A 15,257-nucleotide genomic window follows, 5' to 3' on the forward strand; every position below is an offset into this window, starting at 1 on the left:
ATGTTTTATAATTATGTGGTCAGAGGGATTTTCCCATTATGAGTGAAGTAATGATTGTTAATAAGAATGATCACTCAATCTCAAAACTATTATGGAAAAGTTTATATTACAGGATAAATTGGAACCCTGTGTTCCATGATTATTGTAAGACACCTAAGGGATTCAAGAAACTCAAACTAAATACTGAGTATTTCTTGCCATATCATATCCAGTCTTGCTTATCTCTATGAAACCTAGCTTATTTTAAACAGAACTTTTAAGTCCACAGCAATATTGCTTGCACATTTTGCATATAATCTCTGCATACACTGATGAATAGTTCCCCATTATCAACATTTCAAGAGAAGTGGTTCACTTTTACAGTTGATAATCCTATACACCACATCATTTAAACTTAAACTTCTTCTGTAATGGTGTTGTACATACTATGGATTTTGACAACTTCTAGTAATGTGTATTGACCTTTATTATAAAATACAAAGTAGTTTCACTGCTAATTAAAATCCTCTATGTTGTACCTTTTTATCCTACATATTCATGAAACACTATTATTCATCATAGAGGAAAGACATTAGAAATTTTATTAACTAATCAAAACAGACAGTAGATGTTACATATTTCTGGCAAGCATTCCATGGAGCATAGAAGAGACTATTCTGATTTTTTTTCTCAGTCTATTTATATGAAAAATCAGCTCTTTTCCCATATATTCTGGAGAACTGTTTTTAACAATAAAGAGATAGTGGCACTGTCAAAAACTCAGACCTATCAACTGAATTTTTGCTATTACTACACATTCTAGGTGCTTACAAATCATCCCATCAAAAGCTTAAAATCTGGCTGTGGCATGGAGATAGAAGTTTCTAGCCTTTTTGAGAACTGTGCTTCTCATCAAAGAGACGGTGAACAAAATTAAGATCACCACTTATTTTTCCATATATCTTAAAAATTTCCAGTTTTGATTTGCTATTATCATTAATTCTTTGAAAAATGTCATTAAAATTCTAACATGAGCCAAATACAGTAGTATGTACAATAAATCAAAATGAACAGCTTAATAGGGAAAACTGATTCAAGGGAGCAGGTTTCTAACTGTAGAAACTCAACTTACAAGGAAAAGTGCTTCTGGGCCTCCCCGGTGGCGCAGTGGTTGAGCGGTGGGTTGCGAAGCTGCCCACGGCCTCTGCAACGCCAGTTCGATCCACGGCTGCTCCCCGGCCACCGGAGAAGGGTCCCACATGGGGCGCAGACCTCTCCTGCCGCCCACTGCTCCCCTCAGCAGTGTACTTTGGTCCTTCTGCTGCTCTGCTCCCCGCTCTGGCTCTGGTGAATTCTCTCACCCTCCCACGCTCTAACTGTACCCAGTGCATGTATAAACAAACAAACAAATAAATAAATAAATAAAACATGCCTCTATTAAAAAAAAAATTAAAAAAAGGAAAAGTGCTTCCATTTATTAATCGATATGGAGCTCAAATAATAAAGTACATTTTATCTCTGCTACATATGCAGCTTTACAAATTAAACAACTGCAAGCTTGGGCCTCCCCGGTGGCGCAGCGGTTGAGCGCTGGGTTGCGACGTTGCCCGCGGCCTCTTCGGCGCCGTTTCAATCCCCGGCTGCTCCCCGGCCACCGGAGGAGGGTCCCACATGGCGCGCAGACCTCTCCTGCCGCCCGCTGCTCCCCTCAGCAGTGTACTTTGGTCCTTCTGCCTGCTCTGCTCCCTGCTCTGGCTCTGGTGAATTCTCTCACCCTCCCGCGCTTCTGACTGTACCCAGTGCATGTATAAACAAAAACAAACAAACAAATAAATAAATAAAACATGCCTCTATAAAAAAAAAAAAAAAAGATCTTTAAACAACTGCAAGCTTAATTCTATGTTTATTTAGGTTGAGTAATCATTTGTGCTCATGAATGTGCTAATGTGATACGAGAGATAGAAGTGTTGACATACAAATTGTTCCAACAACAAAATCCATTTATCCAGAAACAAAAATCCCAAAAAGAGTGCACCAAAAATGGTCCTGATATATCAACATATACACCTTGACAGTGTATTTGAGAAACTCTCTGTATGTCTTTGGAAGGACCTCCCACTCAGTCCTGCCAGAGGGTGAAATAACCTGAATTCCTTTGGGAGAAGTAAGGCCCTTGTGAAATCCTGTACTTGCTGATGGACACAGTCTTTCTAGGCCCTTGACCATTTAATTGACCTTATATAAGTTTGTTAAATAGAATTCATATAAAATAACAGTGTTCATTTATTTTGCACAAAAGTATCTTAAGCTTCTATGTAATATATACATATTTACATAGGCATAACAAGTACATTTTTATATATTAAATTTTTATCATATATAGCTTTCCTATACTACACACATGGTACATATACTGGTTTTATCAGACCACAAACAGTTTTACGTCTTTGTCTACACAATTCCAAGCCCCTTTCAGAAACTTACCAGGTATTTAAATTAAAATATACTCATATCTTTTACCTTTGTTTATTTCCCTTCCAGGGAGACCCACTACATTAGCTGAGACCATGGGGAAAGCTGAAATGTGGCTCATTCGAACCTACTGGGATTTTGAGTTTCCTCGCCCATTCTTACCAAATTTTGAGTTTGTTGGAGGACTCCACTGCAAACCTGCCAAACCCCTGCCTAAGGTAACCTAGTACATTTTGTTTTGCTTTTTCTTGCTTTGAAGCTCTTCACTAATATTTGATATTACAAGGAACATCACTCCTGAAAAAGAAAAATTTCCATCCCAACAATATTTGCAGCCAACCCCATTTGTTTCCCTGCTGTCACTGTAGCAACTGCTCGTTTGTTGTTCGAAAGTTTGAATCTTAGAGCACTTACTAAACAGGTCTTTCTTGCCACACCACAAGTCTGTACAAAATCTTGTCCAAGACTTACAGAACGTTGGCTGACAAAATAAACACATTGAAAAGGCACACTGCATATATATATAAGAAAGACCATCAATTCTGCATTTTTGTTCAACACTAGATAATTTCCACCATCTAGTATCTGAAAACTGCCCTTAGTATAAAATTGAAAAAGAAATATGTTAGCGTAAAGATGATATTTCTTATGAAGGAAAACAAAAGCTGATACATTGTAAATTAATATCATTTCAGGCAAAATTTAAAAACAAACATCCTTCTGAAATAGTTTTATGAACTTTTGGACATCCTGTTGCTTTCCAATGGGTAGCAACATAAAATGATGATCATATTCAAGGCTTATACTCTCACCAAATTGAATTACAAATATTAACTATGTAAAAGAATCTTTCATAAGCTCTAGAGCCTGATGTATAATTTCCATAAAAAAATTTCATTTTTTCAACTTTATTGTGGTATAAAGGATATGTAAAATTGTAGGACTTTTAAAGTACAATCCATAATTATCTAGCTTACGTACATATTGTAAGAGGTTTCCCTTATCTATTAATTAACACATTCATCACTTCACAAATGTGAATCTCTGTGTGTGTGTATGTGTGTGTGTGTGTATCCACTCCAGCCCATTCATGAATGCTGATTAAAGAAGTTCTGTAATTGCAAGTTTTATTTTGTTAAACTTACTCTTACTTGACATTTACGTAGGAATATATGTTACCTCCTCCTTCAAATTGAGACCTCCTTAAGCTTAGAAAGGTGTCATTCATGGTTTGTTTGTTTTGTTTTGTTTTTTGCAAAATTCAGTAAGGATTCTTCCACACAGGAGACACTTAATTTGCTGTCCTTTTTTAATCAAGTTGTGTCCTTTTTTTTGTTTGAGTTAGTTATGTTTAGGACATCAATCTCTTGTCTGATATATAATTTACAAATAGCTTGAATATAATAATGATTTTCTTTTTCATTTTGCCATGCAGCTGATTTTAGAACAATATATTGCATTTGTTAATATTCTTTTTTGATTGCTTTGTTATAGGAGACAAATCCATAAAGACATCACTGAGGTCAATGTCAAAGAGATTATAATTTGTTTTCTATGTATCTGATGGTTTCATTTCTTATATATTTACTATTTTGAATGAAATTTTGTATATGGCTTAAGATATTGGCATGGATTCATTCTTCTGCATATTGCTGTCCAGTTTCCCACACCATTTGTTATTTCCTTTCTCCCTTGCTCTTTTTTTTTAAATTATTTTTATATCATTTTTCATTTTTGCACAATATATGCATTTTCAGCTTGGTTAAACCCATGTACAATTCCATCCTCCTTATTTTGACACTAATCCCTTCCCCCCCCCCCCACTATATTATGTCTCTGGTTTAGAGTTGCTTGTTGATTTGGATTTTTACTTTATTATAATTAGGCTTTTTCTTGGCCCCTTATTTAGGTTTTCTAAATTCCTGCTATGAGTGAGATGATCTGGTATTTTTCTTTCTGACTTATTTCTCTGAGCATGATCCCGTCCAGCTCCATCCATGTTGCTGCAAATTGCATGAGTTTGTCTTTTTCGATTGCTGAGTAATATTCCATTGTGTATGTGTACCACACTTGATCCAGTCATCAATTTTGGGCATTTGGTTTGTTTCCATAGTTTAGCTATTGTAAATAGTGCTGCTATAAACATAGGGTGCAGGTGCCCTTTTCCTCAACCTACTAAAGATGAAACTTCCATATGATCCAGCAATTCCACTCATAGGTATTTACCCAATGGACCCAGAAACCTTGCTCTTGATTCCTTTGTTATGTATTGATTGCCCATACATGTGAGTTTATTTCAGGGATCTATACTGTTTCTGTTGATCTGAGTGCCTCTCTTATTCAATTATCATTCAATTATCATTCAGTTCTCCTGAATCCACTGATATATTCTTGATTCATAGTATATTTTGAAATTATAAAACATGGCACCTTCATTTTTGTTCTGTTTTCTCAGGTGTTTTAGGCAAATGTGGTTTTTCGTGGACCAAAAACATTGGGGTATTTTTTTTCTATTTCTGTGAAAATCATCATTGAGAGCTAAATAGTGATTGTATTAAACTACCTGTTCCTTTGGTAAAATATAGTCATTTGAACAATGCTGATTTTTCCTGTGCACAAACAGATATCTTTCCATTTGTTTGTGTCTCCCCTATTTTAAGTGGATAACAGCACAAGAGTTTGAAAGCATTCTAAACTCCATGTTTTTACTCTCCTTTACAGAACTGATAATTTTCTGCTGCCACATGATCTTCTGTGCCTCAAATATTCAGTCATTATTTCTTTGAATAAATTTTCTTCTTTTTACTCTCCTACTGGGAGCCACATTGTGCATGTTTGTCTGAATGACAGTGTTTCACATGTTCCCAAGACTGTTTCACTCTGTCTCATTCCTTTTTTTTTAATAATCTGATTGTATGGCACTCACAGTGTTGTCTTAAAATTTCTTGATCCTTTTGCACATTCTCTAGTTGGATTCGAACCATTTTGAAATTCTCATAGCTATTATGTCTTAATTCTTTGACTTCTGTTGGGTCTTATGTGCTATTTTCTAAGTCTTTTGAAATTCTCCTGTAGCTCATGCATTGTTTTTATGAACAGGATAGCACTATATGACCATTATTTTGACAAATTATATCCAATAAGTCAATTAAGTCCACTTTATTAATATCTGCCCAGAGTTTGGTCATTTTTTTAAAAGTACTTCTCAGTTGCTTCATTTTCTGTGACTTTTCATTTTGGTTTTTAGACATTAGATAATATAGCCAAGTCTTGAAATCTGACACAGGGGTCTCCTATAGGAGATGAAGATTTCCAGACTTGTGTACAAGTTCCTTCCAAGGATAGCTTTATAGTTAGATGTATGCTGTTTGTTGGGAGGATGCAGCTGGTGTCAGCTGGCTTACCTGAAGGATTTCATTCAGGAGGATTTCAGTCAGCTCCTGCATGTTTGTCCAATTAGAACCTCACCTTGAGCCACAGCTTTTACTATATGCAAATAGGCCCTTTTCAGGAAAGGACTTGGTGTTAGACAATCCTTTCTGTTCCCTGAAATATGAGCCTTAGATAGTGAGCTGTGTTAAGTTGAATCCACTGAGAACTGACTTTTTGTTTACCAAGGTATTATGATCAAAATAATCATTAATAGTACTTATTGTTTTAAGTTGCAAAAAATTTACTTGAACCCTTCAGAATGATGTGAAATTTTGTGATTATTACACAAAGAAAGATTGCTCAAAAATTACTTGCTTTCATTAATTATTAGATACTCTCATAATATCTGTATTTTCTTTATAAGAAAAAAAGACATTTGGCAGATTGTATCATGGTTCTTAAAATGTGTATAATCTTTTACTTCATAATATATACAAGTGAAACTACATAGAAAAAAGTAATGAAGATACAGAAACAAAAATGCAAAAACAATAAATGATGGTAATAAAAAGTTGGATCTATACTAAATTTAAAAAACTATGGAATCATTAAATGACTGATATGCACATGAAATCTAATAAGACAATTTTCTTTTTGGATGGAAAGAAATATACTTTGGGATTATAATTTTCTGAATATATATTATATATGGATATTTAGTTATGCAAATAGAACAAAATACTAGAATGAAAACTTGAATATTTGCAATGAGGTTATTTCTGGGTAGAATATCGGTATTTTCTTTCTGTTTCTTTTTTTCATGCTTTTCCAAATGTTCTTACAATGAGCATGAGTTATTTTCACAAGGATATCACAGAATGAACAGTTCATGCCAATGTTAATCTGTATATGGAGCTTGTATTACATAACACTGTAGGGACCATCTACCACAGCATGACTTTAAAAATGCAATTTGGGACCTCCCTGCTGGCGCAGGCAGTTGAACTCAGTGCTGTGAATCTGTCCTCAGCCTCTACAATGCTGGTTCGATCCCGCCAGCCTCAGAGAAACACATATGACAAGCAGTCCTTTCCTGTCTCGCCCGCTGCTCCCCACAGCAGTACATTTCGTCTGTCTTCCTGTTCTCACACTGCTGCACATCTGGCCTGTACCCTGGTTCTTGTATAAATAAACAAATAAATCTTAAAAAAAAAAAAAGAAAAGAAATTATTGTGGTGCAGCATTGGGGAAAATATGACAAAATTTATGGTAAAGATCAAAGGGATATAGGACAGAAAGACATACACAGTCATGCATATAATTAACATTCTTATTGCTCATATAGGGAAATAAAATATCAAAAAGCCGGGCCTCCCCAGGTGGCGCATGCGGTTGAGCGCCGCACTGTGAAGCTGTCAGCAACTTCTGCAGAGCTGGTTCATTCCCTGGCCGCCTGCAAGGGTCCCATAAAAAATAAAAAAATAAAAAAGCCAAATAAACTAATTCCTTAGGAAATGAATTTAGAATAAATACAAGTGATTAGTTGACTGATAATAATAAGGAATTAAAGAGTTAATACCTTGCTGTATGTCCTCTTTCCAGAAACTACATTAGCAATTCTAATGATGTGAATGAAGAGCCTGGGTCTATATTGTCTAACAGCTTCTTCACTGCTGTGCCCTGCCCCTCATAAATTACTCATACTAGTAACAAAAAGTGAGGGTTCCTTTAAACTGAAAATAGAATTACCAAATGGCCCAACAATGCCACTTTTTCGTATACATCAACGCCACATTTTGGTATACTTAATTCAAAGCAAGATCTCAACGAGGTTGCTGCACATCCATCCTCATAGCAACTCTATTCACAGCAGTCAGTGGAAACAACCCAAGTATACAAAGTCCCGAGTCAACAAACACACAAGGTTCTATGAACTTTGAACATACAATGCTGAGTGAAATGGGCCATTTACAATATGACAATACTTAAATGATTCCAATTATATAACCTCTAGAGGAAGCAAATCTATAGAAACAAAGTACAGTGATGGTTACCAGTGGCTGGTAAAGGCTCAAAAGGAGATCTATTATATAATGGCTAGAGAATTTCAGTTTTGCAAGAGGAAAAATGTCTGCAGATTGTACGACCATGGGAATGCACTTACACAGGTAAACTAAAATCTTAGATATTATCAAAAAGTAAATGTTATGTTATTTATAATTTGCCACTTTTTGTAAAAGGCACTGTTCTAGTAATTCCTAAAGTCCATGATGGTCTCGCCTTAGCTATTTGAGCAATCCTTCTAGTACGGTTGCTGTGCTGTTGCTCTTTTGTGATGCAGCAAATTTTTCCTTCACAGGAAATGGAAGAGTTTGCACAGAGCTCTGGAGAAAATGGTATTGTGGTGTTTACTCTGGGCTCAATGGTCAGTAACATGCCAGAAGAAAGAGCGAATGTGATTGCATTGGCCCTTGCCCAGATTCCACAAAAGGTTAGATAAAGTATCTTAATATTGGACAACTAAATGTGACCATTAACTCTGCAGTGGATGTGGATTTATGCATGAATGATAAATTATGAAGATAACTCTGCTTTCTTGCTGACATAAGCTCAAACCAAAATATACATGGCAGGTGTTAACACAGTAAGAAGTATGTTTCATATGGCATTACTGTTAGGATTGAAATTAAATGTAGGTAAGAGGCACAGAGTGAAGATTTGCTATTATAATGGTATTGTCTGAAGATATTGAAAACAGAAATTCTACACTGTCATTTGTTACTTTTGCAAGAATTCTGAGTGCAGGGTACATAACCGATGTTATCAGAAAGGATTAAATTTTAACTGCAACCGTAAGCAGAAAAGCGATAAAGTTTGAAGGCATCATGCATTTTGGGCTTCTCAGTAATTCAGGCATCTTTCCCCTAAAACTTTTGGAACTAGCCTGTTTGGGGTACTGGTCATGGTACTATTCAGATGAACAATGGCCAGGCTTCACAAGCTATTTCCACGTATACTCTAGTCAGACACAGTGACTAAGAATATGAAGAAGAGGATATAATAAGGTGAACCCTACATCACCTGGGCAGGAAAAATTGCACCTCTACTCGTGAGACATACAAATAATTTCCTTTCCATTTTATAGAACACACCTCATTCTCTGTGTCTCTGTGGAGTATTGTTAGTTTTCTACTGGAACAGCTTCTACTTAGCGCCTGAGCTAAATTTTTGCCAGAATCTGAAGTTGCTTTAAAGATGCATAGCAAAACTATGTAAAATACTTGTAAAGTATAATGCAAGTTAAGATTTTGGCTGGGGAATTCCAAAATCAGAATACTGTTAATAGAGGTGGAAATCCTGGGTTATAAATCTCATGTTAATCAATGTTGTTGATGCCTTGCAGTCCTCAATGATATATTAACAACCAGTAAAATAAAATTTAATATATCACAATTTTGGTTTATTTCACCATCTCTGCTGTTATTTAATATAGCCAGTAGGCTCCTCTTTTCTCCATTTAAGAATTTCCAAACTGAAAGCAGAAGTAACACTCTAGGTTAAAGTGAAATATTACCTCTTGAAATTTTTCTTATTATCGGTACCAAAAATAAGTTACTGTATTTTCTACCAGAGAAAATTTGTAATACACAGAATTATTTAGTTCTATGAATAAGTAGAGTGGATAAATTAGCCTTTTGCATATAAAAAGATGTAAAGTGCCATAAAATAACTTATGGAACAAGTAGACATAAGTAAACTTCATTCTGTGACCCACAGAAGAAAGAAATACTGAAATGCCACACTGGAAGATGACAATTATATAATAAATAGATAAAAACAAGTAAGTGTGAAGATTGTAGCAATGTCCTGCTCTTTCTGCCCTAAAATTATACTGACTAAATATCTCTAAAATACTTGAATTGATCCAATATAGACAAATATTTGTCTAATACAGACACCACAATGTGTGAAACATCATGATTGTATCCATTCTTGAATGAATATTAATGCCAATGTGTTTTTTCTATTTTTCCAGTTTTAATAGTATACTCATATTTAATGCTTCTTCTCCTATTGCATACCTTGAGAAATGCACCTAACTAGATAATTCCTTATTTCTGCAGAATTCAAACATGCTCTAATGTTGAAATCTGACTATTGAAGTAAGATATTTTCTTTACCTTAACAGGTTCTATGGAGATTTGATGGCAAGAGGCCAGATACCTTAGGGGCAAATACGCAACTGTATAAGTGGATCCCTCAGAATGACCTTCTTGGTAAGACTCTGAAAGCAAACACTGAAATAAGGGTAATTACAACCAGAGTGCTATTTCACATGGAAAGAAATATATGGAACATTGTTATTGCATAATATGAATATAAAATTTAAGTGCTTTATTTTTATATTGCAGTCTTATATGGAAAACAATAAGACCTAACGGTTGGAAATGTATGATAAACATATTCATTTCTTTTTTTTTTAAATATTTATTTATTTATACAAGCACTGGGTACAGTCATAAGCGCGGTTGGGTGAGAGAATTCACCAGAGCCAGAGCGGGGAACAGAACAGGCAAACTGACCAAGAAATACACTGCTGAGGGGAGCAGCGGGCTAGGCAGGAGAGGTCTGTCGAACCATGTGGGACCCTCGCCAGCCCAGCATCCCGGGATTGAATCCCCTTTGCAGCCTAGCACTCAACCACTGCGCCACCAGGGGAGGTCAAACATATTCATTTCTTATGGCCAGAATCAAAATATCTTTATTTCAAGTATGATTTTCATAGAGAATTTTATAAAAACTATGTGGATTATTCATTTTTTTGCTCAAATTTTAGTAATTTGTCAGCTGTTTACACGTCATGCTATTTGCAGGATAGATTCTCACACCTGCATATGTGCACATGCTTCACTCACCTCCACCAACACTCCCCCTTCCTTTACTACCCCTGCCTTCCTCCCCCCCCTCATTGCCACTGGAAACCAGGATGTTTTTCACCTGGATTATCTGCTGCCTAGTTCTCTCACCTTATTTCTACTTTTTCCTTTCCATACCAGTATTCAGTGAAAATGAAAAACAATAGTACCTCTTTTATTACCAGTGACTCTAAAGGAAATTAGATTTTAAAAATTCTCTAATTTTTATGGGAAAATAACCAGAGCATTAAAATATCTCATTGTCATCTTTTCTTCTGATGACTCCAGTGTTACCAGTGTCAAACTTCCTGCAGACTTGATGTCTGCATATTTGAACTAGTGATTTCATTCTTTGTTTCATGGACTATGTCCTAATATGTCATCTTTAGTTCTTTATTTCTCACAGGCTATTTTTTTAATCCACGTTGTTCTAATAAATGTGTTCAATGCCAAATTTGTTCACCCACAAATCATCAACATTGCTAATTTACTTCTCTGAAAGGTAAAAATGCTTCTTGCTCTGAGATCCGAAAACCTTCATGAATTTTATATGTAATCTGTTATCTACACTATCATGAAACTTTCAGTGCCATATATTACCATAATCTTACTTTATCTCTCAGACTTGTAGTTAATAATATTCTGAAATCTATGCTCAATTTTAGGTCATCCTAAAACCAAAGCCTTCATTACCCATGGTGGAACCAATGGCATCTATGAGGCGATCTACCATGGTGTCCCGATGGTGGGCATTCCCCTGTTTGCTGATCAACCTGATAATATTGCTCATATGATGGCAAAGGGAGCAGCTGTCAGAGTGGACTTTGACAAACTGTCAAGCACAGACTTGCTCAATGCTTTGAAGAAAGTCATTAACGACCCTTCGTGAGTATCACAATTTTTTAATGGACAGTATTTGTACATAGGTTCTTTTGTCACCTATAAATACGAGTTTCACATTTTTATGTAATAATTATGAAACTATCAGTATGATATTACCACCAGAGATCAAATATTTTTCAAGTAGACATTTAGTTTTTTAAATGTATTTTTTGTTGTGCTTTAAGCAATCTTGTTTATTTTTTCACAATATAGGATTTCTTCCCTCAGTTGTGACCACTATTGTTTTCCCACCGCTTACAATCCTCTACCATGCTGTGCTCTCTTCCCCACCTTTTCTCTACTCTATGCCTCTCCCTCCATCTCCCTGCCTGAGCAGAGGCACAATTAATACAGCCTGGTATGGGAACAAAAAACACAGACCAATAGAACAGACTTCAATGACCAGAAATAAACTCACATATATATGCAAGTGAATCTAGGACAAAAGAGTCAAAACTATACCCCAGAACAAGGAAATCCTCTGCAATAAGTGATGTTGGGGAGACTGGACAACTACATGCAAGATAATACAAGATGTTGCCAAAGTATTGAACATGTAGAGGCACATAGTCCAAACACCATATCTGAATTTAATTCTTTTTTTTAATAATAAATTTTATTTTTATATTCCCCATACAATTGCAACCTCCCCATTCTGACCCCAATCCCTCCCCTCCCGCCCCTCACCCTCCAAAAGGTGTCTCTGGTTCATAGTTTTTTGTTGATTTTTATTTTTGCAGTCATTACGTCCTCCGTTTTATTTTTTTTAATTTTTTTTATTTCCTTTTTAGAGAAAAGAAAAGGAGATTTATTGAAAATGCAGTTTTAGGTTTTCTTTTTTTTTTTAGATATTAGATTTAATTTTTTAATTTAAATTTTATTTTTATATTTCCCATACAATTACAACCCCCTTATTTTGACACCAAGCCTCCCTTTATCTGCCCCCCACCCCCCATAGAGTGTCTCTGGATCATAGTTTTTTGTTGATTTTGATATTTTCTTTCTTATAGTTATTCTTTTTCCTGGTCCCTTATTTAAGTTTTCTACATTCCTGCTATGTCATCCGGTATGTTTCTTTTTCTTTCTGGATTATTCGCTGAGCATGATCCCTTCCAGCGTCATCCATGTTGCTACAAATTGCATGTGTTTATCTTTTTTGAATGCTCAGTAATATTCCATGGTATATATGTACCACATCTTCTTGATCCAGTCATCTATTTTTGGGCATTTGGGCTGTTTCCAAACCTTAGCTATTGTAAATAGTGCTGCTATAAACATAGGGGTGCAGGTGTTCTTTGTAATGGATATTTCTGTGTCCTTTGGGTAAATACCTAGGAGTGGAATTGCTGGATCATATGGAAGCTCTATGTTTAGTAGGTCCAGAAATCTCCACATAGCTCTCCATAGTGGTTGGACCAGTTTGCACTCCCACCAACAGTGCAGAAGAGTTCCTTTTTCTCCACACCCTCGCCAACACTTGTTGTTGCTGGTTTTTTTAGTATGTGCCATTCTCACTGGTGTAAGATGGTATCTCATGGTAGTTTTGATTTGCGTTTCCCTGATTACAAGTGATGTTGAACATTATTTCATATGCCTGTTGGCCATTTGCATTTCCTCTTCAGAGAAGTTTCTTTTTGGCTCTTCTGCCCATTTTTTGACTGGGTTATTTTCTTTGTTGTTGCTGAGTCTCATCAGCTCTTTGCATATTTTGGTGATCAGTCCTTTATCACTAGTGTTGTGTGCAAAAATGTTCTCCCAGTTGGTGGGGTTTCTCTTTGTTTTTGTTATTGTCTCTTTTGCTGTACAGAAGTTCTTTAATTTGATGTAGTCCCAGCTGTTTATCTTTGCCTTCACTATCACTGCTTTGGGTGATGTGTCTGTAAAGATGTCTTTGATGTGCAAATCACGTAGTGTTTCGCCTATATTTCCTTCTATATATTTTATGGTTTCAGGTCTTATGTCTACTTCTTTAATCCATTTTGAGTTGATATTTGTGCATGGTGTGAGGTGGTGGTCAAGCTTCATTCTTTTGCATGTAGCGACCCAGTTTTCCCAGCACCATTTATTGAACAAACTTTCTTTGCTCCAATGCATATAATTTGCTCCTTTGTCAAAGATTAGTTGACCATAAATCTGTGGGTTTATATTTGGATTTTCTATTCAATTCCATTGGTCTGTGTGTCTGTTCTTGTTCCAATACCATGCAGTTTTGATGATTATGGCTTTGTAGTAGAGTTTGAAGTCTGGGAGTGTGATGCCTCCATTCCCTTCTTTTTTTTTTCAGGAGAGCTTTGGCTTTTCGGGGTTTTTTGTGATTCCATATGAATTTCCTCAATAATTGTTCTATTTCTTTGAAGAATAACATTGAAATTTTGATTGGAATAGCATTGAATCTGTAGATTGCTTTTGGTAGGATGGCCATTTTAATAATGTTTATTCTTCCAATCCTTGAGCAGGGGATGTCTTTCCATTTCTTTGTGTCTTCTTCTATATCTTTTAACAGTGTTTTATAGTTTTCTTTGTATAGGTCCTTTACCTCTTTTGTTAGATTTATTCCCAAATATTTGATTTTCTTTTGTTTCAATAATAAAAGGGATGTTTTTTTTGATTTCTTCTTCTTCAGATTTATTGTTTGTGTATAGGTAGGCTACTGACTTTTGCGTGTTGATTTTGTATCCTGCCACTTTACTGAACTGTTTGATGAGTTGAATTAGTTTTTCTGTGGAGTTTTTGGGGTTCTCTATGTATATTATCATATCATCTGCAAATAGTGATAGTTTGACTTCTTCTTTTCCTCTTTGGATTCCTTGGATGTCTTTCTCTTGTCTTATTGCTCTGGCTAGGAATTCCAGTATTATATTGAAGAGCAGTGGTGAGAGTAGACATCCTTGTCTTGTTCCAGATCTTAATGGAATTGCTTTCAGCTTTTCAACATTGAGAATGATACTGGCTGTTGGCTTGTCATAAATGGCCTTTATAATGTTGAGGTATGTTCCTTGTATCCCAAGAATTTCAAGGGATTTTATCATGAATGTGTGTTGCACTTTGTCGAAAGCTTTCTCAGCATCTATTGATTTTATCATATGGTTTTTATATTTCTTTTTGTTGATGTGTTGGATAACGTTGATTGATTTTCGGATGTTGAACCATACTTGTGTCCCTGGAATGAATCCTACTTGGTCATGGTGAATTATCTTATGGACTCATTGTTGGATTCTGATAGCTAAAATTTTATTGAGGATTTTTGCATCAGTGTTCATGAGGGAGATTGGCCTGTAGTTTTCCTTTTTTGTGTTGTCCTTGTTTGGTTTTGGTATTAGTGTAATGTTGGCTTCATAAAACGTGTTTGGTATTGTCCCTTCCTTCTCAATTTTGTGAAAGAGTTTGTGAAGGATAGGCACTAATTCATCTCTGAATGTTTGGTAGAATTCATTTGTAAATCCATCAGGTCCTGGGCTTTAGTTTTTGGGGAGGTTTTTGATTACCATTTCAATTTCGCTAATTGTAATTGATCTGTTTAGGTGTTCTATTTCTTCTTAATCTAGCTTTGGGTGATTGTAGAGTTGTAGGAATTTGTCCATCTCCTCTAGATTGTTGAACTTGTTTCCCTAAAACTGTTCATAATCATACTGATTA

The 15,257-nt window shown here is 35.6% G+C and overlaps 1 protein-coding gene across 2 annotated transcripts in view; it reads left to right on the top strand.

Moving 5' to 3' along the window:
• Positions 1-15,257, top strand: part of LOC311171438 (UDP-glucuronosyltransferase 2B4-like) — a gene marked incomplete at both ends in the record, with an annotated part of 106,071 nt that overhangs the window by 86,675 nt on the left and 4,139 nt on the right. For both annotated transcript variants that reach the window (XM_084234285.1, XM_084234284.1), the window contains 4 exons: positions 2,521-2,669; positions 8,183-8,314; positions 10,013-10,100; positions 11,405-11,624. In XM_084234285.1, the coding sequence (XP_084090411.1) occupies positions 2,521-2,669; positions 8,183-8,314; positions 10,013-10,100; positions 11,405-11,624 (589 nt within the window). The remainder of the gene's footprint in view (positions 1-2,520; positions 2,670-8,182; positions 8,315-10,012; positions 10,101-11,404; positions 11,625-15,257) is intronic.

This window comes from Talpa europaea, assembly GCF_964194135.1.
Source record: "Talpa europaea genome assembly, chromosome: 5".
Classification (NCBI taxonomy): Eukaryota; Metazoa; Chordata; class Mammalia; order Eulipotyphla; family Talpidae; genus Talpa; species Talpa europaea.